General features: G+C 43.1%; 1 protein-coding gene across 1 annotated transcript in view; it reads right to left on the bottom strand.

Annotated features, from left to right (window-relative positions):
• ppfia4 (PTPRF interacting protein alpha 4) overlaps positions 1–25,175 on the bottom strand; it is a 907,198-nt gene that overhangs the window by 218,971 nt on the left and 663,052 nt on the right. The window contains exon 4 of the mRNA XM_068057116.1: positions 15,766–15,840. Within this exon, the coding sequence (XP_067913217.1) occupies positions 15,766–15,840 (75 nt within the window). The remainder of the gene's footprint in view (positions 1–15,765; positions 15,841–25,175) is intronic.

Raw genomic sequence — 25,175 nt, 5'->3', positions numbered from 1 at the left:
AAGTGTCAGACATCAAACAAACAACAGCAAGACAGTGATGCAAATGTGAATAGGTAAAACCAGCAGGACATCCAGCAGTAGAAAAGTCGCAACCAGAAATGTATGAAAGTTACTGCAAAGTTATTGACACAGAGGAGGATAGGGAACATTCTGGCCAGAGATGAATCCTGTATATCACATGGCAGCCAATATCATTTTCCAAGAGGTTGTCACCTAAGTGACCATACACCACCAGAAAGCAAACCACAGCTCAAACCCAAACACAAGGCACGCAAACTAAACAGTCAGACATGAAGTAACCAAAATAATCTATTTAGCAAAACCTGCACGATGCACAGTTGGAATTCTCTCAAGTAAAAAGCACAGAGGACAGGTTCAGAGCGATGACAAGAGATTCTTATGAAACAATCATACTTTAATCTTAAAACCTGTGCTAAAGAAAACCACTGTTAGCATATGAGCACATTTCAGGAATTAAGTCTTTTTCAAAAGTAAGAAGGAAAAGAAAGGAAAAACAAGCAATGGATAAGAAAGTCTCTGAGATGGAAGAAGAGCTAAAAGATTGCCCTAGCCAGCTGGATGCAGGACGATATAGCACATCAAGTGACAGCTGCAGTGACTAAGTTAACCATTTCCTACACACACAGGAAAAACTGACCATCATTTCTTTGCAAACCAAAGCTGGAAGAGATGAAAAAATACTACCTTGCAACACAGTGGCGCAGTGGTTAGCACCGCAGCCTCACAACTCCAGGGACCCGGGTTCGATTCCGGGTACTGCCTGTGTGGAGTTTGCAAGTTCTCCCTGTGTCTGCGTGGGTTTTCTCCGGGTGCTCCGGTTTCCTCCCACAAGCCAAAAGACTTGCAGGTTGATAGGTAAATTGGCCATTATAAATTGTCACTAGTATAGGTAGGTGGTAGGGAAATATAGGGACAGGTGGGGATGTTTGGTAGGAATATGGGATTAGTGTAGGATTAGTATAAATGGGTGGTTGATGTTCGGCACAGACTCGGTGGGCCGAAGGGCCTGTTTCAGTGCTGTATCTCTAAAAAAAAAAAAAAAAAAAACACTTGGTCCAGGCCTTCAGAACAGGTTAAATAGCCTGACTTTATTAAATCAGGTCCAAGCAGCTCAAACTTTCATGTTGTGCTCTGAAATCATTTCTCAACCCTTTTGATGATACCAATGCTAAGCCAAATGATGAGATCATTCTTCAAGACACAACACTCAGTACATTGTATAAACTGCATACAGTTGCCCTAACATTAGCTCACAAAGGACACTAGGCATCATTAGAACATTTATTTCATGAAAAAGTATGAGATTCTGGACATAGGCAAACATGTAGAAGACTTAATCAACGCCCGGATTCCATGTTAAGCCATATTACCCACAAATAATAATTAACTTCTGCAGGTCAGAATTACTTGACAAACATTGGCAAAAAGTAACATTTGATTTCTATGGTGCATTCGCCTTTGGAGATTACGTCATGATCATAGCTGAACTCTCCCAGTATCCAGTAGTTTCAGGAGCTCTACAAGAAAGTTTCAAGGGTTATACCAAAAATAACTTCCGGCATTTAAAAAAAATCAGATTTTAAAAGAGGAAAAATACACCATTGCATAAAAGATGGGATCAAGCTGAGCAAACTGATGGCAGCGATTGCCACTGAGGCCCGGCCTCCACTTGCTCAGAAGGGAGAGATGTGGCAGTTGAGCTCTCTGCCCAGGTTCCCCTGTATATCACATCTTCTCCACCTCCCCCCATAACCCCCCTAATATTTGTCCTAATGCCATGCTGCACAGGTTGGTGCCTTCCCCCTCCCCCAGGCTAATTGGGGCAGTTGCTCTTGTACTCTCACCCCCCGCTTCCTGAATCCTCTCTGCCAGACGTCACAGATGACAACTGTAACCCATTCAGTTCAAACCTCCCACAACTATTGAAATCAGCCAATGGCAGTTCCACGGTGTACACGCAATTCCATTTAAGATTTGATTTTTTTTGTCTTTTTGTTATTCACGCGGCCGCAACTATCAATCACTTGAAGAAGAGGCAATAAAAGAAGCTGCTGGGGTCAAACAGTGACTCACTGTCTTCATGGATAAATAAGAGCAAAATATGCCAACATTTAGGAAACTGCTAGGATTGACACTACCAGCGAAACTTAAACACTTTGAAAATATATTTAAATATTCTTCACGGTCTAATTTTCCCCATTTTCTCTCCTGCTGTCTTCAAAGTCTGGAGTCACACTATAGTGTAGTTACAAGGGTACAGACTGCCCTTTGCTGCCCAACCTCATGCATTCCTCAAATGCGAGCCATTACCTTGACTATTTGCAGTTTTGCTCTACCAAGGAGGGTATCACAGGCAAAACTGATTGTTCACCTAATGTCGGCCTCCAGCTAGGATTCCAGGATTATCTTGGAGTCATCAGAAAACATTAATCTGAACACTGCCTTGATCATCTTGATGGGTTGGGGGAATCATAAAAGCCTTAAAAAAGTGTTTTGTCATTTTCATTGTACATTTTTGTAGATCAGTTATAAAAACATTGAAAATGGCAGGGAAAGACTGTTTGACTGAGAATCAAGCAGAGAACTGAGACTGGCTGATGCACTTGGAATGGTCGGTGATGGAGTCAGAGATTGAGGGGGAATGAGAGTGTCTGGGGTTCCGTGATTGAGGCTAATGTGAAGGGAAAGAGGATGTGGGGACCACTATGTTCTGCAGTGGCAGGATTGCAGGAACAACATGGTGAGTGGAAGCTGCAGTGAGAGAATTTTATGCAGAAAATTGACTCATTTTGTGTTACAGGGGTCCGTGGAATTTTTAAAACATGGGAAGGGAGCTTCAGAAACAACAAAGCTGAGAACCCCCGCAGTAGCAGACATCATGAAATCTACAGCAACAAGGAGTTTGTCCACAGTTTGACTAAGTGTTTGCCTGTTTGGCAATCCTTGAAGTGTTGTAAACTGCTCAGGATTCACCCTTCAATGGCAACAACTTCAAAAGCTTTACACATTATTTCTTCTGATATGAGCCATCATTGATTGAAAGCCAATTCGGAAAAGCAGTGCTCAGAGAAAAAAAACTACAGAAAATTAGCTTCGCTGTACCCATCAGAAGAACTCAGTAAATTCCGAAATAGCTACAGAGCTACAGGTAAGTTACCTGCAGATTTTGGTATCAAACTCTGAACCTGCTGCCAACTTCCCCAGCACAAAAAGACCAAAATATAAACTGACAATGTAAGGATATGCTGATCAACAATCCAGAGCTACACCATCTAAAACTGACAACGATTGCCCAGTTTTGTTTTGCCAGTAACCAACAAACCAGCACAATTACTTAATCCTGAAGCATGCAGTGTGATTAAGGTCAGAATGTCCATAATTACTGCTCTGTGACAGAGACATGCTATCACAAAGAATTTATCACACTTCACGCTCCTCAAATACCACAGACACTTTCCATTTACTTCAAGCGGAGAGGAAGAGAAAGACAATCAGTTACCATAGTAAGAAAGATGATAATTACAGGATTCACCACAAGAATGCCTGAGATGCTAAAGGCTAACAGGCAACCACCATGGTATCCGATCAAAAAATGTAAAATCCCAACTTCTGCAGCAACTGCAAATTAATGCACCTCATTGCTGTTAATTTGATAATGGACTCAGTGTGGCAATTTAGATAGTAAAAAGAAAAGTCACTTTTCATGAGACAATATAAGAACATGAAAAATAAGAGGAGTAGGCCATTCGACCCTTTGAGCCTGCTCCACCATTAAATGAGATAACGGCTGATCATCCACCTCAACTCCACCTTCCTCGAAAAACCCCATAATCCCTCAATTCCCTTAGTACCCAAAAATCTATCGACCTCTGTCTTGAATACACTCAACAACTGAGCATCCACAGCTCTCTGGAGGGCAGAATTCCAAAGATTCATGACCCTCTGAGTGAGAAAATTTCTCCTTATCTCAGTCCTAAATGGCTGATCCATTATTCTGAGACTGTGACCCCTAATTATAGACCCGCCAGCCAGGGGAAACATTCAGTAACTGCCCTGCCAAGTCCTTTAAGAATTTTATATGTTTCAATTAGATTACCTCTAATTCTTTAAAATTCTTGGAAATATAGGCCCAGTCTACTCAGTCTCTCCTCATAGGACAATCCTTTCATTCCAGGAAATCATTGCACTTGCTCTGAGGCAAGTATATCCTTCCTTAGGTAAGGACACACTCCAGGTGTGATCTCACCAAGATCCTATACAATTGTAGTATGACTTCTTTTACTCCTATACACCTAATCCTTTTGTAATAAAGACTAACACACCATTTGCCTTCCTAACTGTTTGCTGTAGCTGCATGTTAACCTCCTGTGATTCATGTACAAGGACACACCCAGTTGCCTCTGAATAGCAACACTCTCCAGGCTTTTACCATTCAATAAATATTCTGCTTTTCTATTTTTCCTACCGAAGTGGATAACTTCACACTTCCCCACATTATATTCCTTCTGCCATGTTATTGCTCATTCACGCAACCTGTCTATATCCCTTTGCAGCCTCGATGTCCTCCTCATAGCTTGATTGATGACGATGACATTGATGATACTACAGCTGCTGTGCATTTGGTATTAACACAATCTCACCAAGGATTCCAATTGAAATTCAATAGAGGCTGTTTAAATGTCCTCAAATTACGAAATATACAGTATTAGTAACCATGCACAGCTTTTCACTGTAACAATGTGCGCAACCAGGGTGCCTGCATACTTCTACGTTTTAGCTGCATTTATGCTGGATCTTTGGAGTTTTATCCTTTGTAGAACAAGACTAACATTTACTCCTGGTCATCCTTGATTAACACTTAATCTGTTCTACAAAATTGTTTTTCACAAAGATCCAATTTTTCCCTATTCATCTCCATTCCTTCTGTTGAGTCCACACTCATGCTAATGGTAAAGGGTTCAATTTGCATTTATATAGCACCTTTCACAACCACAGAACTCGAAGCTCTTTGCAGCTAATGAAGTATTTTGAAATGCAATCACTCAGAGTCATAGAGTTATTACAGCACAGAAGACCATCGAGTCCACACCAGCTCTCTGTAGAACAATCCAATCAGTTCCATTCCTCCATTCTAGCCCTGTAGCCCTGCAAGTTTATTTCCCTCAAGTGCCCAACCAATTTCCTTTTGAAAGCATTCATCTTCTCTGCTTCCACCACCCTCGTATGTAGTGAGTTCCAAGACATTACCACTCGCTGTGTAAAGAAGTTGTTTTCCACATCCGCCTGCATCTCTTGCCCAAAACCTTCATTCAGTGTCCTTTAGTCTTTGCACCCATCAGCTAATGGGAACAAACTTTTCTTTGTCCTCCTTAACTAAATTTGTCATAATCTTGTAAATCTCTATCAAATCTCCCCTCAATCTCCTTTGCTCCAAGGAGAACAACTCCATCTTCTCCAACCTTTCTTTTCATCATATGTAGGAAACAGAGCAGCCAATTTGTCACATGGCTGCTTGTGGGAGCTTGCTGTGCGCAATGACCAGATAAACTGTTTTTGTAATATTGACTGCGGGATAAATATTGTCCAGAATACAGGGGATAACTCCCCTCTTCTTTTTCAAAATAATGCCATGGGATCTTCTACATTCACCTGAGAGAGTAGATGGGGCCTTGTTTTAATGTCTCATCCAAAAGAAAGCGTCTTCAACAATGCAGCACTTCCTCAACACTACACTTGAGTGTCAGCCTTGATTTTTATGCTCAAGTCTTGGAGTGGGATTTGAACCCACAATCTCTGACTCAGAGGCAAGAATGATACCAACTGAGCCATGGCTGACATGGCATAACAACATTATGGTTGCAAGTGAACAACCTACAATTTCCTTCATCTATTTCTAACTGAATATAAATCATTTGAAAGTTTATTGTGCCTCAAGAATAATATGCAAGTAGAGATTAGCCCATATTTTCTGTAAAAATAAGGCTAAGGCTAATGGCATTTGCCATTACTGCTCAAATGCTACAGCAAATTTAGGCTAAGGTAGATAAGAGATTAACCACAAAAATCTGGAAATTGCTGTCCAAGATGCGCAGCTTTGCTGTTGGCTTTGCAAAATTGTCATCTTGCTGCCTGACTCATGATGAAGCAGCTGTATTTATGCGGTACTTCGCAACTATCGTATGTTCCCAAAGTCGCCACAGAAAGTTGAGTCTCGCCAAAACAAGCTTAAGTACCCTTTTAACAACATGATGACTGTCAACGACTGCGAAAAAAAAGCTCTGTGCACTAAAATTAACTATTACAAGTGTGTGGTGTCTAATTTCTGCAGGTTTTTAGTTTTGCACAGAGATTTTAAAAATGCATATTTTTATTTTCTTTGTTTGCTTCTCTTAATCTAATATTTCTTTCCCTCTCTATTTTTCTTTCTGTAACTGATTTGACAATGAATTCACCCTCTTTAATTCAACCTCCTTTTTCAGTCCTTCCTATGTTTATTTCACAATCCTTAAATTTTATTGGTTAAGAAGATATACTGTTCGATCAGGTTCCAGATACTTTGTTTCACTCACTGTGCCATTTATCAGCTTGCACTTCCAGCAACTTTGTGGACAAGACATTTTTCAGCTGAATGGTGCAAGGAAATGTCAACTAATGGTAGACACCATTAGATGTCCTGCCACAGATAATTTTGGGCCAATACCTTACTGATCCCTGCTGTGCAATGTCTGGGTAATCATTTTCTGCATGTGAAGCAAGATAACCATCTACTTATGTTTTTTTTTAAAAACATGTAAAATGTAAGCAAAGCCTTAAAAACTCCCTTAAAGCAATCTCCAGATATCTTATCAAAGCATCCCATTCCAATAACTGCCATTTGCTAATCAAAATTGTACTGCGGATCTGAAATTGAAAACGAACAACTGAAACAGTAAAGGGATATGTGTTGATGAGATGAATGAGTTATTTCAAGCCCCTTTATTCTGACGAACTGTGTCTAAATGTACAGACTACATACAATTTATCCCATATGAAGCCTCATCTCTGGAGGGCAAGTTATCCATAGTACATGGAAGTAATACAGCAAGTGGTCTTTCATGGCATCACATTTTTTCAATTTACAATCACAGTCCTCTGTGTTGATCAGTAGGAACTCTCTGGTCATCAGACTGAATGACAACAGGCACTGAAAACTCGAGAGACCAAAGGTCATCGGTCAGAATGATTGGCACTGCACTACTCCCAGCTCCATCTAGCAGCTTCCAGTGCCTTTCAAAAAGGAATTGGATAAGAATCTGAATAGAAAAGGTTTGCAGGGCTACGGAGAAAAGGTGGGGAGTGGGGCTGGCTGCGCTGCTCTTGCACAGAGCTAGCACTGACTTCTGTATTGTAATCATTCTTTGAGGAACTATCCACAGTAAAGCAGCTGTTTAAAAAATAAAAGCATGTCTTTTCAGCAGGATTTGGACACTTTCCTGATGTTTGAAAACAGCTCAATTTAATCGATAAAATTATGTTCAAATTTATACCTAATTCAACAATTTTTTACATTCTTGATACACAGAGCTGGATTTTGTTGAGGTCGCAACCTCGGTATCCATGGTGGGGGAAGCCGGAAGATTGCACTGGTAGTGGCCCACCACGGAGCCCATTGCAGGGAGTGCTAGGCCCGATCTTCCTGGCAGTGGCGAGGCTCTGTGGTGGCTCCCCCCAGCCCCCACCCCCCCACAACGCCGCTGGGCGACGGGACCCAACTTTGAATATATAAATTAAGAAAATGAATACATTTAAATAAAATTGTCAACGATTTACCTGCTGCCCAGCATGGGATGCCCGGTTTTGTATTGCTAGTTTCCATTCAAAATCTATTCCATTTAGCACGGTGATAGTGCCACACAACATGATAGAGGTTATCCTCAATGTGAAGACAGGACTTTGTCTTCACAAGGACTGTGCGGTGGTCACTCCTACCAATACTGCCATGGGCAGATGCATCTGCAGCAGGCAAATCGGTGAGGACGAGGTCAAGTATATTTTGCCCTCTTGTTGGTTCTTTCACCACATGCCACAGATCCAGTCTAGCAGCTATGTCCTTTAGGACTTGGCTAGCTCAGTCAGTAGTGGTGCTACCAAGCCACTCTTAGTGATAGACATTCAAGTCCCCCACCCAGAGTACAGTCTGCACCCTTGCCACTCTCAGCACTTCTTCCATGTGGTGTTCAACATGGAGGAGTACTGATTCATCAGCTGAGGAGGGGGCAGTAGGTGGTAATCAGCAGGAGGTTTCCTTGTCCATGTTTGACCTGATGCCATGAGACGCTATAGGGTCTGGATTCGATGTTGAGGACTCCCAGGGCAACTCCCTCCTGACTGCAGACCACTGTGCCAGTACTTCTGGTGGATCAGTCCTGCCAGTGGGACAGGACATACCCAGGGATAGTGATGGTGGTGTCTGGGACATTGCAAAGTATGATTCTGTGATTATGACTATGTCAGGCTGTTGCTTGTCTAGTCTGTGGGACAGCTCTCCCAACTTTGGCACAAGCCCCCAGATGTTAGTAAGGAGGACATTGTAGGGTCGACAGGGCTGTGTTTGCTGTTGTCATTTCCAGTGCCTAGGTCAATGCCGGGTGGTCTGTCCAGTATCATTGCTTATCGACTTTATAGTGGTTTGATACAACTGAGTGGTTTGCTAGGCCATTTCAGAGGGCATTTAGGAGTGAACCACATTGCTGTGGGTCTGGAGTCATATGTAGGCCAGACCAGGTAAGGACAGCAGATTTCCTTCCCTAAAGGACATTAGTCAACCAGATGGGTTTTTACAACAATTGACAATGGTTTCATGGCCGTCATTAGACTCGCTTTTTAGTTCCAGATTTTTATTAGTTGAATTCAAATTCCACCTTCTGCCATGGTGAGAATCGAATCCATGCCCCAGAGCGATACCATGGGTCTCTGGGTTACTAGTCTAGTAACAATACCACTACGCCACCACCTCCCCTTAGACGCAGAGCCCACCCCCACCACATGATTGGGGAGGGGGCGACCTGACTAGAATACGGGCCGCTTTTTTTTGCTGCCGGCGGGAAAATAATGTTCAGCCCACAGGCTTTTTACTGGTCAAACAATGCTTCATCAACTCTGCAAATTATAGTGGCAAACATGGAGAGTATTTGACATACTGTGATGATGAAGATCAGAAATGCTTAGAAATTTGCTAGCAGCTTTCTCTCCTTCCCCCCTTCTGGAGATATCAAGACCTTTAACAGGGTGCTATTCTACAAATAATTAATTTAATTGCATACTGTAGCAAGTAAGCCAAGTCAAGTCACCTCAAATGGTTGAATTCCTGCTAGCAAGTGAAAAAGGAGTTGAAACAGAGTAGAATTTTTCATCCTAATCAGAACATGGAAACATTGGACTGAATATCTCCACAATGACTAACACGAACTGGTGCGTTTCTTGTAATTATAGTTTTAAAGCTATCTGCTATATGAACAGTAAATGCAGTTCCCCTAAAACGTAATGAAATAAAAACCTAATGATGCTTATTCCATTGCTGTCCATCGTGACACCCACTAACAGCATAGGTATAATAACCTCTACTAAAATGGTTCCAAACGTCGCACGGATGTAATAAAAATAATAATGAAGGCTTTAATATGTGCAAAGGATTCAGATGATATTTATCAACCAGCTGGGCATCAGATTCACAGGTTATATCCTCTGAAATTTTATTAATGCTCATTAACAGACTAGTCCATGCATTGAACTATCTGAATCAATGGCTGAAATTTTATGCCCACACAAAGAGCAGGTTGGTGGCGGGGCGGGAGGGACGTAAAATGGAGTGGGAGGCTTGGGGCCCTTCCCGACCCATTTCTGCCTCTGCTGCCATTTTACATGGGGCGGCGGTGGCTAAAACTGGCCTGCCTGCCCCAGGCCAATCAAGGCCCATAAGTGGCCATTTGACGGCCACTTAAGGGCCTCTGCTCACCGCCACGGGGATTTTACCATTGGCCAGTCAGGCAGCCCAGGCCTGAGAAAAGCCGCCTGACAAAGCAGGCGGCTTTCTGACAGCTTGGGGGGTGGTGGGGGGGTGTTCCTCATGCTCAGTCCCCCTGTGCCCGACAGAGAGCTGCTCAGTCAGTAGTGGTCAGTAGTCAGTAGAGTTTTCACAGCCACATTTCCTTCCTCAGAAACTGTCTCTGGCTCTGACTTATTCCATGTGGATTCCAACTGAAGTTTCATTCTTCATGTTTTGAATCCACCCAGGATTACAGATATCTCTGAGGCATATAACGTTCCTCAGACTGCTGTTCTCACGGCATCCTGAGATCCACACTCAGTGCCATGTGCTGACACACGTACACACTCGACCTCTCTCTCCAGAAGCACTCATTCACCCTTTCTCAAAGTTGTCCTGTTCCACAGTTTCATTTCATCTTTCGCCTTCTCTGATGCATTAACAAGAAACTTTTTCTCTTCCTTTCAGGTGTTAAGGAATGCAAACTCCAGCAACTCATGCGTACCAACGCCCCTCCAGATCTTTATTCCCCTTCCCTTCCCTCTGACCCCATTCCTTCTCCTAATCTCACCCCTTGCTGTGTATTCACAATACCCCCTGACCTTCCCCTCTCTGACATTGAACAATCTGTACTTAGCAAAAAACTTAGTTTTATACCCTTACATCCCTACCTCAATAAATTTCACGCTCGACATGATGTTGAGCTTTTCTTCTGTTGCCTTTGCCTCTGGGCTCACTTCATTGGCGGAGTCCTCCCCCCGACCAGCGGACCCATTGACCCACATCCACTACTGTCCCTCCACTTGGACCCTCCACTTGGACCCTTCCCTCTGGCCTCTGACCCGCTCTTGATCTTTTCATTGAAAACTGTCGGCGTGACATGGCCATCTTAATTTCTCTGCCCCCCTCGCTCACTCTAACCTCTCTCCCTCTGAACATGCTGCACTCGTTCTCTCAAATCTAACCCGGACATTGTGATAAAACCCTCTGACAAGGGTGGTGCTGTTGTTGTCTGGCACACCAACCTCTACCTTGCAGAGACTAAGCGCCAACTCTCAGATACTTCTTCCTGCCTTCTCCTGTTCCATTACCCGACCACCGAACATCAAGCTACTGGCTCCAGTACTCTACAGCTTCCAACCTCATAATCCTGCAACCCTGCACTGCCCGCTTCTATCTCCTTCCTAAAATCCACAAACAGGTCTGTCCCATTGTTTCAGCCTGTTCCTACCCCACTGAACTTATTTTCTCCTATCTTGATTCTTTTATTTCTCCCCTGGTCCAGCCTCTTCCCATAAACATCCATGACTCTTTTGATGCCCTACATCATTTTGACAGTTTCCAGTTTCCTGGCCCTAACCGTCTCCTCTTCACTATGAACATCCAATCTCTCTACACCTCCATTCCCCACCAAGATGGTCTGAGGACTCTCCGCTTCTTCCTTGAACAGAGGCCCAACCAGTCCCCATCCACCACCACCCTCCTCTGCCTGGCTGAACTTGTTCTCATATTGAACAACTTCTCCTTTAACTCCATTCACTTTTTCCAAATAAATGGTGTTGCTATGGGTACCCACATGGATCCTAGCTATGTCTGTCTTTTCGTGGGATATGTCGAAGATTCCTTGTTCCAGTCCTACTTAGGCTCCCTTCCCCAACTCTTTTTCCGGTACATTGATGATTGTGTCGGAGCTGCTTTATGCTCTTGCCACAAACTGGAAAACTTCATCAACTTTGCTTCCAATTTCCACCCTTCACTCACCTTCACATGGTCCATCTTCAACACTTCCCTTCCCTTCCTTGACTTCCCTGTCTCCATCTCTGGGGATAGGCTGGCCTCTAGTATCTCCTCACCATCCAAGGCCCAAACACTCCTTCCAAGTAAGGCAGCGATTTACTTGTACTTTATTCAATTTAGTATACTGTCTCCTCTACACTGGGGAGATCAAACGCAGATTGGGTGACCACTTTGCAGAACACCTCCGCTCGGTCTGCAAGCATGATCCTGAGCTTCCGGTTGCTTGCAATTTTAATGCTCCACTTTGCTCCCACATTTCTGTGCTCGGCCTGCTACAGTGTTCCAGTGAACATCAACGCAAGCTTGAGGAACAGCACCTCATTTTCTGATCTGGCACTCTACAGCCTTCTGGACTCCATATTGAGTTCAATAATTTCAGACCATGAGCCCCATTACTTTTCGTTTTTTTTTTACATATATTCTTTTCAAATTTAATTTATTTATTAACCATGTTCTAGTCTTAAACTTATTTTTCATGTTTTTGCTTTTGTACAGACCTGTTCATTATTTTGCCATTAGCACTCTCTCTGGACTCATGCTTTGTCTTTCGCTATATCTATTTAGCACTCCATTGCAACCTCTCCCCTCTCCGCCCAATCACAGTCCTTCCTTCTTGTTCTACTTCCCCCGCTCCTCTCACTTGCTCAATGACTTACATTTCTAACTTTTGACAGTTCTGATGAAGGGTGGCAGAACTGAAATGTTGGCCTGAATTTTACTTTTGTCGGACGGGAGCCGTCCACTGATTGAAAAGTCGGTGGCAATTCCGCCTCCCTCTGGCCTAGGGATCCAGACCGCATTTTACAGTCTCCAGGCCCTTAATTGGTCTGAGGTGGGACTTCCACCTCATTGAGGTAGGAAGCCCCAGCTAATGGAGCTGCCGGCCAATCAGCGGGTCGGCAGCTCTTAGTCCCAGCAGCGCTACCGGGAGCAGTGGCCACTGCTGGGACTGCAACCCAGCATCAACAAGAAGAGGAAGGATGCCCTGGGAAAAGCTAAGTTTTTGGGACCTCGCTGGGGTTGATCAGTCAGGTCCCGGTGAGGCAAGGGTGGTAGATTGGCAGAACGGGGGAGGCGTGTGTTGGGCGTTGTGGATGGTTGGGGCATCAGGGGCGGCCCTCCGTCGGGCACAAGGTGCCTGATCATGAGGGCCCACCAGAGACCTTTAGAAAGCCACCTGCTTTTGTCAGGCAGCTTTTCTCAGGCCTGGGCCACCCGACCGGCCAAGGGTAAAATCCCTGTGGCAGCAGGTGGAGGTCCTTAAGTGGCCGTTAACTGGCCACTTAAGGGCTTTGATTGACCTGGGACGGGTGGGCTGGTTTTCGCTGCTGCCGCCCCATGTAAAATGGCAGCAGAGGCGAGAACAGGTCGGGCAGTGCCCCCTGAGCCTCCCACTCCATTTTACGCTACCCCCTACCCCACCACCAGCCCGCTCTTTTGGCCGTTAACTCTGTTTCTCTCTCCACAGATGCTGCTAGACCTGCTAAGTGTTTCTGGCACTTTTTGTTCTCATTTCAGAGTTCCAGCATCCGCAGTATTTTGCTCTTATTTTAGATGTGACACTCAACAGTTTCTGTTTTAAAACATTCTAAAATTTAATGGCCCTCAACACTGACAGAATGGCTGTTCTTACCAACTTATCCACTTCTTATTGGTGTTTGTCTCACAACTAAAAGGTGGAAGTGAAGAAAAAATAAGAGAGTCCCTCGAGACTCGTGTAAAGTAAGCCGATTTTTTGCACTGCTACACCATGAAACTAATTGTTGTATTCAATGTTAACTGTGGTGCTGGATGCTTTTACTTCATGGCACTCAAAAGTGCAGTCTGGAGCCACTATGCTGCATTTTATTATTTGTATGCAAGCAAACAGTGAAGGTTAATTTCAGTACAGTATGAAATCAAACCTTGTATTTATATCTTCTGAATAGTAGAGTTGCAGTTTTTTTGAGGCGATAGGTAAGAACCCCACCATATATACAAATGCTCGACTGTTTCGAATGAAATTTGTAAACTATGTAAAGAGGGGCGCAATCTTTAGACATGTACAAACTGGCCAGGTGGCAGGTTGTGGTAGAGATGGAGTGTAAGAACACTGGGTGGAGAATTGGTGGTGAGCTGTCTTCTTAAATGGCTGCCGTCCTTGGTGTGTAGGTACACCTACAGTGCTGTTAGGAAGGGAGTTCCAGGATCTTGACCCAACCACAGTGAAGGAACAGCGATATAATTCCAAGTCAGGATGGTGTGTGGCTTGGAGGTGAACTTGCAGGTGGTGGTGTTCCCATGCATCTGCTGCCCTTGTCCTTCTAGGTGGTAGAGGTCGCAGGTTTGGAAAGTGGTTGAAGGAGCCTTGGTGAGTTGGTGCAGTGCATCTAGCTGCCACATAAAAAAAATAGGGTTGCCAATCCTTCAGGAATTATCCTGGATTCTCTAGGAATTGAAGATTAATTTCCTGGACACTGCCACAAGCAACCCATGAGAAAATTCATCAGGGAATTATAAAAAGTGTGTATTATTCATTTTCTTTGTATACTTTTGTTCCAGATATAAAAAATATTGGAGATGGGAAAAAAGAACATTTGACTGGGCGGAGTAGTTGGAGGCAGGCGGTCATGTGATGAAACCCCTAGGAATGTCCAACTAAAATTGGCAACTCAGGTGGCATGGTTCTGATGCTTGCTTTGATGCTGGTGAAAATGTATTTCAGACTTACTATCTTTAATAATTACTGGCTCCACAACAGGGGACAGAGTAAATGAAAAAAGAAAAAGTTAACCTTAATTCTGGAATTTAGAAAGGTTGCAGGACAGCCCAAGAGATTTTATTTCAAAGATCTTTCCATGTATACTCACAGAGACAGAGTTAGAAAGGTGAGAACCATAAAACAAAAAGTGAGCTCATTCAGTTGGTCAGCAGTAGCCAGAAAGTCTGGAAGGAATTGTCCTGTCAATTTTATAATATCCAAAATCAAAGAGTTGCTTTGGAGTTGGAGGTAATTAGTTTAAATTGCTATCTGGAACATCCCAGATGTATCACATTGTTATGGAGATAGATGATGCAGGGAGATGCCTTTTGGTCAGTTGTTTTATCTCTATGCTTGCTCACAGGAAAAGCAGTTGGCTTTGGAGCAGCTGGACTCAGGAGCTGGAAGGCCATCAGGAACCAGGGGTATTTCTGATTTGATTGAGGCCTGTGCTCAAGCTGGGAAATCCAGATTTGTAAGGTATTGAAGGAGAACTAGAGGATTACCTAGCTGAATGCTAGAGGGTGAATCCCCAGGAAATCTCATAGCTCGGAAGATAGCTGAGAAACTAAGGAAAAGCCAAGTGAATTCCTAAGAGCTGTGGTACACTTTGAATTGGTCCCAGGAGAGGTGAACAAACTGCAAAGATCCTTTAAAGTATTGGGGAACTTTTGGGGTGGATGTAAAAGTCAAATGAGTAGTGTTCTGCTGAGATTTAGAGTTTAAAGTATACGTCTTCATGTTCTGTTAAGATTTTCAGTTTAAAGAATAAGGGATTTAAAATTATAGTATTAAGTTGCTAGTGTTTATTTTGTTTAACTCTTGTACAATAAAGCTTTTTGTTTAAAACGTGAAATCATGTGGCATAATTCTTTAAGAAACAACTGGGAATTTGAATTTCTTTTTTTTTAAATTACTGATCTCTAACAGGATCATAACAACAGACAAGATGTCAACCCGATATTAAGTGAATGCTAGAAAATTTTATTTCAGCTTAAAGCACTGTAAACTGCAATTGTTACACTAACCATACAGCATTTAAGTTCATTTACTGAACAATGTAGAAATCATAAAGTGCACCAAGATTTCAAGTTTCCACCAGTACTCAAGTGTATAGTTAAACTCCTTAGTGGGTTTGTAATGACGGACAACAAGCAAGCTTGTTAGAAATTTACAGTCCTACCTCCTGATTGGCTGAAGATAGTTGTTCTTCTAACGTCGATACCCTCTCCAGTGCAACTCGGAGACGCTCACGAACCTTGAGGAATTAAAAACAGGAAATACACTCAAGGACTTTGTGGTTCATCGTTGTAGGTTAAGTTAATAAAACTGAACATACGGAAAGAGTTGAGATTAGAGCAGCATAGTGCCGGAGCAACATGTAGTCTAAGGAATGGTCGGACGCAGCTTCACACCCATAACCACCGGGCATAGAAATTACCTATATTAGCCCTGCTGACATTAGGTGGGTTTAGGGGCGCCAGGCGGGGGAAGTGGTGGGAAACATGTCTCCCCAGCAGTGAATTGTAAGGCTGCACAGATGTGGGAACAGCACCCTCTGAGGATGTGATAATACTGTGCACTATGAAGAGAGACAAGTTCATTTTTAAGTGCACAATGGTTGCAGAGATCTGGTGTCCACTGTAACTCTCAGGTGTGATTTAGTTGGTGATTCCCAAGTGAGTTTCCATTCTTTGAATGAGTGCACATTTGACGTCAATATGTTGCCACCTTACAGAGCAAATGTCATTACAGCACTGAGGGAAGCTATTCACCCCATCGAGTCCGTGTCAGCTCTCTGTAGAGCAATCCAATCAGTTCCACACTCTATCTCCAGAGCCTCACAACTTTATTTCCATCAAGTGCCAATCCAATTTCCTTTCAAAATCATTCATCATCTGCACTTCTACTACCCTCGCAGGCAGCAAGTTCCAGGGCATTACCACTTACTGCGTAAAAAAAGTTCTCTCACATTCCACTTGCACCTCTTGCCTAAAACCTTAAATGTGTGTCTCCTAGATCTTGTACCATCAGTGAATGGCAGCAGTTTTTCTTTGTCAACCTTATCTAAACCTGTCATAATCTTGTATACAACTTTCAAATTTCCCCTCAATTTCCTTTACCTTAAGGAGAACAACCCCAGCTTCTCCAACCAAACCTTGTAACTAAAATCCCTCAGCCCGAGAACCAGAGGTAAATCTCCCCTGCATCCTCTCAAGGACCCTCAAATGGAACAGTGTGTTTGAAATAAGTCTGAGCATACCTAATTGTTATGGTCAGGCGAGGAGGGGTCGAAGGGTTTCCCTCTTTTCTCTCTCCTTGTTTCACCATAACAGATTTAATTCTTTTTTTTTAAGTGGATGTACTGGCCAATTCAGAAGGTGTTTGATTACTTACTTGCTATGATCATAAGAAGAACCAATCGGCCAGGTTTTCTTGAAATTAACAAAGAAAGAAGTTAACTTTATTGTACCTAAACCAAGCTAAATAAAATAATAAACTATGCTTCAACTTACACCCATGCCCACACACACACAAATAGGTTACAGAGTGGGGAAGGGTAGATTGGTCGAGTTACAATCCATAGAAAAAAAAGGTATACAGTCTGTGAAGTTTGGTGATTCGGTTGGCTCCTCACCAAATTCGGTGGTCCTGAGGCTTTTAGTTTAAAGAGATAGGTGACTGATTTGGAGGGTCTCTTGGAGAAGCAATGCAGATGATTTCCTCCAACGGGGTTTCTGATTGTAGCCAGAGTATGCAGAGGTGGTCAGTCAACAGGCAGGTTTCAAAACTTGAAAGCTGGAATGGAGAGAGAGAGAGAGAGGAGGGCCCCCCATTTGGGTCTGCACGTGTCAGAGTCCAGATGCTTCTCCTTACTGCTGCAGAGAAACACCAGTTTAAAACCACCGGGGGGCAGGTAGGGGGAATTGTCACATGACTATTGCACAGTGATTCAAGCATGGTGGTTAGCAGGGTATTTTTTCTTGCTAAAAAGACAGGCAGTTCCCTTAAACTTCCTGGGTCTTGGTTCTTGTTGGGATGAACAAATATTTTGTCTCCACTATGCAGGCCTTGCAATGTAGGATATAGTGTTGCAAATTAGGTGGCCATCTTAAGCTGCTAGCAAAGTCATCTTTTATCTGTTCCTTTTTAATTTTCTTTAAAAAATATAAATTCAGATCTCCAGTAAGTGGATTACTGAAATTTATCATTCAACAAAGCACGTTGGTGTGATACTAATACATGGGAAACGCTGGTTTATACTGCTGCCACGAATTTGAATTCCATTGGAGATCCTGTGCTGAAGTGTGCTACAAAGTTAGTCTGACTCCAGTGAAATAATGCTAGTTATGCTTCCCCATGAAGTAAAAACTGCTTTGCTGTGATCTAAATGTGGCAGAATAATTGTACACGGAGCTAGCCATAATGCTGGGAGAACAGGAAGGAGAAAAAACTGTGCTCATCTTGACTCTGTGAATGGTTTTTCTTATTAAATAGTCAGCATGGTAGAAAACACACTTCAAAGAGGAAGTTGGTAGGGCTTGTGACAATGAAAGTTTTTGGGATAACTCAAACACGGTAAATATCGATAAATGTCTGAACCTTGAATGCATCTCAGGAGATAACAGGGTCATCAGGAAGCAAATGAAGACTTTAAAACACCACCATAAACATAGTAAAGAAAAATCATTGAGATTCAAATATTCAGGATATAAAACAATCTCCCATTTAGTGTATTGTCGCTTGTTCGGATCATCAATAAACTGATCAGCACCATTAATTAAGATGGATAGTAAGTACCAATTGCTTTAAAATAAAATACGTGACAAGCAGCAACAAACAGGCCTGTTCTCAACTCCTGCTGTGCTCTCAAGCTCCATGGTGATTCTTCAGGAAGCTCCATGTGATATTAACAGTTGGAGATCAGTGGCAGTGCATGTGAAGAACACAGACTGATATACATGGCTGAACACAGACTGATATACATGCTTATCAGTCACTTTCTAATTTATCTCTTCAATGCCACATTTCAATTTTCCTGTATCATCATCACTCAGGTTTCTGATATGTAGGCCGGCTGAATATATATTGATTGAGTTCTGTCTGGACTATTTTCATGTGGGTAGATAAGAAGCCATTAATTTAAACAGAATGCCAATAGTCTCCATGAGTCATGCCACTACAGGAGTCACTCCAAAAATACACAGATTTGGAACGTATCATGTGGGGAACTGCAGACAGAAACCTGACATTTCGGTTTCTAAAGCACTGTGCATCACAACACTGTCTCACCAGATCACAATTTGGAACTGGGAACATTCCAACCTTAGCAACAGAGGACTAAAAATTGGTTTGTACCATTTTCCACGTGCGAGGGTCATGATTTGTGACCTGCCTGGGCCAATTCTGATGGAAGTAGGCAGCAAATAAATTTCAGGCTACGACCTCATTTACATGGTCATAGTGTGGGGCTGAGCATCTGGCGTGCCGCTGGCTGCCTCTGCGCTCAGCTAGGAGCTGAGCAGAGTTCACAGAGCACAAGGTGCAGCCAGCCTTCTGTTCTTAAAGGCAGCCCATCCTTCTTAAAGGGAAGTTGCACTGAATTACAGGAGGCTGCTGCTGAATACTATTGCTGCAATTGTTAAAAAGGAAAATGGAACATCAGTAATGAGAGAGAGAGGAATCCAGGGTCACAGATGCAAAGCTACAGGCCTCAGCATTGGAGATGTACAGGAGGAGAGATGCCATAATTCCAGGAAAGAGGGAGGGGGGCAGGAAGCCCTGAAAGATGACCTGCAGAAGGGATTGGGAGTAGATGGCCAGGGAGGTCAATTCCCTGCTGCTGGTCCTGAGAACCCAGTAGCAGTACCACAAGAAGTCTAATGACCACACACTGGTGGTCAAGGTCTGTGAATGCACCTTCATATAACATCCCCTACCCACTGCTCCACCAGCTCTTCATGCTGCCCAATGCTCCATACCCCCATCACTTATCCAGCAGCAGCGAGCACTCAGGTCTCATGCCTAACATCCAAATACCATCAACCTCACTCTCATACATTCTCACATCAACCTCTCGCTTGCTCCACATACCTCCAGCTATTCTGCTGCGGAAGGCACATTACTCAAACAGTGCTATACAGTCACTGACATTCTTCCCTTTCTCATGCAGGACTAGGTGGTACACAAAAGGGAGCAGAAAACCATAGAACAATAGAAAAACAGCAGGGGACAAGGACTTGGCATCTCTTGAGCCCTGTGTAGAAGATGGCTCTCTGCATTATGGGACCAGCTGCGACTTAGTTTGTGGCATCCAGTATCACTGAGAACATTCAGGACGATGGTATGCTCCTGCCTTATGCCCCTTCTCAGCTCCCAGCTCACCTTCATCCTGCTTTCTGGCACGATGAGCAAGCTGCAGATTGTGTCTCCATAGACATTTTGCTCCCCATCCGAACCTCCTTCCCTCACAGCAACCTCCTTCTTCTGATTTTTCTGCTTTCAGACACCCTAGAGCTTCCACCTGCCCAACCACGGTAGCCCTGGCAAGAGGAAAGAGAGCAGCAGCTCAACACGCATAAAGAGGCTCTGTCACTTGATCTGACACTCACAGCTACCAGCTCAGATACTGGAATTGCACGTAACTTAGATGGTGATACAGAGTTGATATCTGCACATGGTGAGTCACAGGGCATGCAGCCATGCCAGGAGGAAAGGCTGGTTCGTGTGCTAGCTCCGTGGAGGGCGAGGTTGCAGACAAGTTCAGCTACTAGGAACTCAGATGAGGACCTCGATGGGGTGGCATACAGGAGAATGCTGATGAAGATGCACACAAAGATGCTTGGTGCATTGGCTGGCCTGCCAGACAGCATCTGTCATCATCAAGGAGCATGGAGTAGTCCAGCTCCAACTTGGCAGAGTGTATGGCACAGAGGTTACCCTCTCAACAGGCTCTGCTCCATCTCCCTGTCATGTAGATCCAGAGACACTGAAACTGCAGCCCCCATACCTGTTGTAATCAGTGTGTGGACAGGTCATCTAACCTTCTGCCCTCCCCGTAATTATGCAGCAATGCTCCCTGTCAAATCGAGGGTCTCACCACAACACCTCCAAAAATGCTCTGGAGTACTTCCAGAGACTTTGCAACTGAAGTTCTTCAAAATTATCTGAACTGCACGTTTAGTGCCTGGCCCTTTAAGTGATGCCTTCTTGCAGCTGAATGCTTGATCCTTTGTGAGTGATCTGTAAATTGGCTGAATGGACCTGCATGATCCAAATTTGGAAAATGGGCATCACATCAGCCAGTTGAGCTGTGTGACCTAATGATAGGATGAGTTCAGTTGCTTCTCGTGCTCACAGGGGATGCCAATGCAACTGCCCTTCTCAAGATGGTGCACTGCATGGGGCACGCCTGAAGTGGCAGGTGGCACAGAGCGCACCCCCAGGCAAGTAATCGATTTCTGGAGCAGGGCTCTGGTCCGAATTCCGTATCTAAAATGCCCTATCCCCGTACATAAGGTCATGGATGAATATTGCTACAACCAGGTGAGAAAGGGATCTCGGGGTTCCATCTCAGCCTTTGCCTGGTTTGACCGTAACAGGGTTTAATTTTAAAAACACTGTGTTTTTAGCTCCCCTCAGTGAATCCTTGTTCACTGCTTTCCAATTGTAAGGCAAAGAAATTAGACAGGTTTTCTTAGATTTAAACAAGAAAGGTGGAAGTTTATTAACTTTAACTCTAATCCGGCTAATGACTACGAATACGCGATGTGACCATGTTAGCATGCGTATGCGACAAACACACACACAGATAGAGATAGAAAAAGTAGAGAGAATAAAGGGGAAACGTTTGAGGCAATAGCTGGGTGTATTTACAGTCCTATGAGTTCAATGTGGAGTTTTTGGTTGCCGGTAACTCTTGCTGTTTGTTGGGGCCCAGTGCACGCTTTGAATTGTTTCGATGTAGGAGTCGTCTCTCTCTTGAGGTTTAAGCTACTTCAGTGGGTCCGGAGGCCTGTGAGAGAGCGAGAGGGAAAGCCAGCCAGGAGAGTTGTTCCAGGTTCAGTTGCAATCTGCAGTCTGTCTTCAAACTGTCCTGTGTCAAAAAGCTTGGGCCAGCAGATTAGTCATGTGACCAGCTGGTTTAACCACTCCTGCGTTTATGGATTCTCCATCTTAGCAGACACTGCAATGCAAGCTTTTTTGTCTTCAATGTCTGGTGATCAAAATCCATTTGGGTTAATTGGACCAGGGAGTAGTTGCTTTGTCTCTCCAAGCACCATCTCTTAGTATGCAAATGTCCTCCAGCCAAATGTCTGGTGATCTCTTTAAACAAGTAATTTCTTCACTCCAGCAACAGTTTAAAATTAATGTTCATATGATGAAATTAATATGCCTCATTCTTGGCAGGTGGGGGACTTCATGACGATATGAAGTTTCAGTCAATTTTTATTGTAGTATTTATTCACACAGTTTAATTTCTTAATCTAATCTGTCTAACTGATGAGGCAATAGGTCAGCAGCTAAGCAGATTTTCATTTATAATTAAATTTAATGGATATATTTATGATTTGGACTTTGACCACCAGAACTCAGTTTGACAGAATTAGGAAGTGTGTTCTTAGACATTGGGTTTGGGAATTCATTTTAAAGAATGACAACAGTGGAGATTTAAGAAAGTAACATTACTGAAAATATTGCTACAGTCCATTGTAAATCATAGAACAACAGAATTTTGCAATACAGAAAGTAAGTCATTTAGCCCATTAATTCTGTGTCCTCAATTCTCACCAGATGATCCAGCTAGTTTAAACAGTCTCTCCTGTGCTCCTCATATGCTTTAATATTTCTTTTTTTCAAATCACTATTTCTCTTTTAAAAGAAGATATGGACTCTGGTTCAACAACATTTTGTGGCAGAGAAATCCAACTGTCCTTTAATTTTTGTTGTGATTCATATCCAACTGGTGCTCTCATTGCCATCTGACTGATCAATGGATAGATGATGCAGTGCCTGGATGAATGGCAAGATCTGGAAGTTCACACACGCAATTGCCTGAAAGTGCTGGTACAGGTATATAAAACCATTTTTAAAAAGCCAACTATATTTGGTTTTATAAATAGAATATTACAACAGTAAAGAGATAACGATAAATCTTCAAAAACATTACAGCATGGTGTGCAGTATCAAATGCCACATTATAGAAGATACTAAATCTATAGAGTTTGTACAGTATAGATTTATCAGAATGATGCTGAGAATGTGACTAGAATTACAAAAGATGAAAAGAAATAGGAGCAGGAGTCGACCATATGGCCATCGAGCCTGCTCCGCCATTCAATATGATCATCGCTGATCTTAGGCTTCAACTCCACTTTCCTGCCTGCTCGCTATATACCTTTGAGTCCCTGAGAGACCAAAAATCTGTCTATCCCAGCCTTAAATGTATTCAACAATGGAGCATCCACAACCCTCTGGGGTAGAGAATCCCAAAGATTCACAACCCTTTAAGTGAAGTAATTTCTCCTCATTTCAGTCCTAAATGATTGGCTCCTTATCCTGAGGCTGTGCCCCCGTGCTTTAGATTCCCCGACCAGTGGAAACAATCTCTGTGTCTACCCTATCCAGTCCTTCAGAATTTTGCATGTTTCAATGAGATCACCTCTCAGTCTTTGAAACTCCAGAGAGTATAGACCCAATTTACTCAGCCTCTCATCATAGTGCAACCCCCTCATCCCAGGGACCAATTTAGTGAACCTTCGCTGTACCACCTCCAACGCAAGTATATCCTTTCTTAAATGTGGAGACCAAAACTGCTCACAGTACTCCAGATGTGCTCTCACCAAAACCCTGTACAATTGTAGCAAGACTTCTTTATTCCTGTACTCCAATCCCCTTGCAATAAAGGCCAACATAAAATGTGCCTTCCTAATTGATTGCTGTACCTCCATGTTAACTGTTTTTCTGTTCTTACAATCAAAATGAATAACTTCACACTTCCCTACATTATACTCCACCTGCCATCTTGTTGCTCACTCACTGAACCTGCCTATATATCTCTTTGCAACCTATCTGTGTCCTCCCCACAGCTTACCTTTCCACCTACCTTTGTATCATCAGCAAACTTAGATACATTACTCTGTCTCTTCATTTTAGTCGTTAATATAGATTATAAATAGCTGAGGCCCCAGCAGTGATCCTTGCAGTATTAATTACCTGCCAATTTGAAAATGCCCCATTTATGCCCACTCTTTAGGTTATGAAGAGAGACTTGAGGTACTGGGATGATTTCCACTGGGTCACAGGGGGCCAAGAGGAGATTTAATAGAGGTTCTTTTTTAAATTGCGAAAACGTTTTAATAAAATGAATAGGGAAAGACTGTTATCTCTGGTTGGGTAATCAGATAATGAGGGATCATCAATATAAAACTAAGGGAAAGAGGTTAGGAAAAGTTTTTTTACACAGGGCATGCACAGGTCTGTAACAACGAAAAGCCGATGCAGAAACGATGCACCTTTTAATGGGAAAACTGGATAATTATTTGAAACCAAAAGAGATACAGGGCAATGGGAAGACAGTACAGAAAGAGGATTAGTTCTGAATTGCTCTAGCAGAGAGGCCTTTCTATGTGCTGTGAATTGTGACGGAAGTAAATATAGTCATTACATTGATTCAAATAAAAGATACACTTTTACTCAGTCACGCCAACATGCCTTGTTGAATGATAATTTTTTTTAATCCACTGATCTGAATTTATATTTTTTGAAATAAATTTTAAAAAGGAACATATAAAAGATGACTTTGCTAGCAGCTTAAGATTGCCATCTAATTTGCAACACTATAACCTACATTGCAAGGCCTGTGAGGTGGAGACGAAATGATTGCTCATCCCAGCAAGAACCAAGACCCAGGAAGTTTAAGGGAACTGCCTGTCTTTTTAGCAAGAAATACACTGATAACTACCATACTTAAATCACTGAGTGACTGTCATGTGAAAAGCCTGCCTCCCCCCTATAGTTTTAAACTGGTGTTTCTCTGCAGCAATAAGGAGAAACATCTGGACTCTGATATGTGCAGACCAAGTGGAGGTCCCTCCTCTCTCTCCATTCCAGCTTGCAAGCTTAGAAACCTGCCTGTTGACTGACCACCTCTGCATACTCCGGCTACAATCAGAAACCATTTTGGAGGAAAACATCGCATCGCTGTTGTCAAGAGACCCACTGAATCAATCATCTACCTATTCAAACTAAAAGCCTCAGGACCACCAAATTAAGTTAGAAGCCAGCCGAATCACCAAACTCCACAGACTGTATATCCATTTTTCTATGGACTCTAACTCAACCAATCTACCCTTCCCCACTTTGTAACCTATTTGCATGTGTGTGAACCTCTAGTGTATGTGTGTGTGTGAAAGTTGGCGCCAGGGGTCGGCAACATGTCCGTACACGGACACCACTGTCTGTGGTCAACAATTTTGGGGTCCGTGACTGGTAATTTTGCAGATGAGAAATTTTCTATTGGCTTCTTCAGACCAGCTTTTTAAAAAAACGCAAGTGTCAGTTTCACAGATGACAGGAGCTGAAGCAGAGCAG

This window comes from Heterodontus francisci, chromosome 25 (genome assembly GCF_036365525.1).
Source record: "Heterodontus francisci isolate sHetFra1 chromosome 25, sHetFra1.hap1, whole genome shotgun sequence".
In the NCBI taxonomy this organism is placed as follows: domain Eukaryota; kingdom Metazoa; phylum Chordata; class Chondrichthyes; order Heterodontiformes; family Heterodontidae; genus Heterodontus; species Heterodontus francisci.
This window is presented reverse-complemented; position numbering and strand designations above follow the sequence as displayed.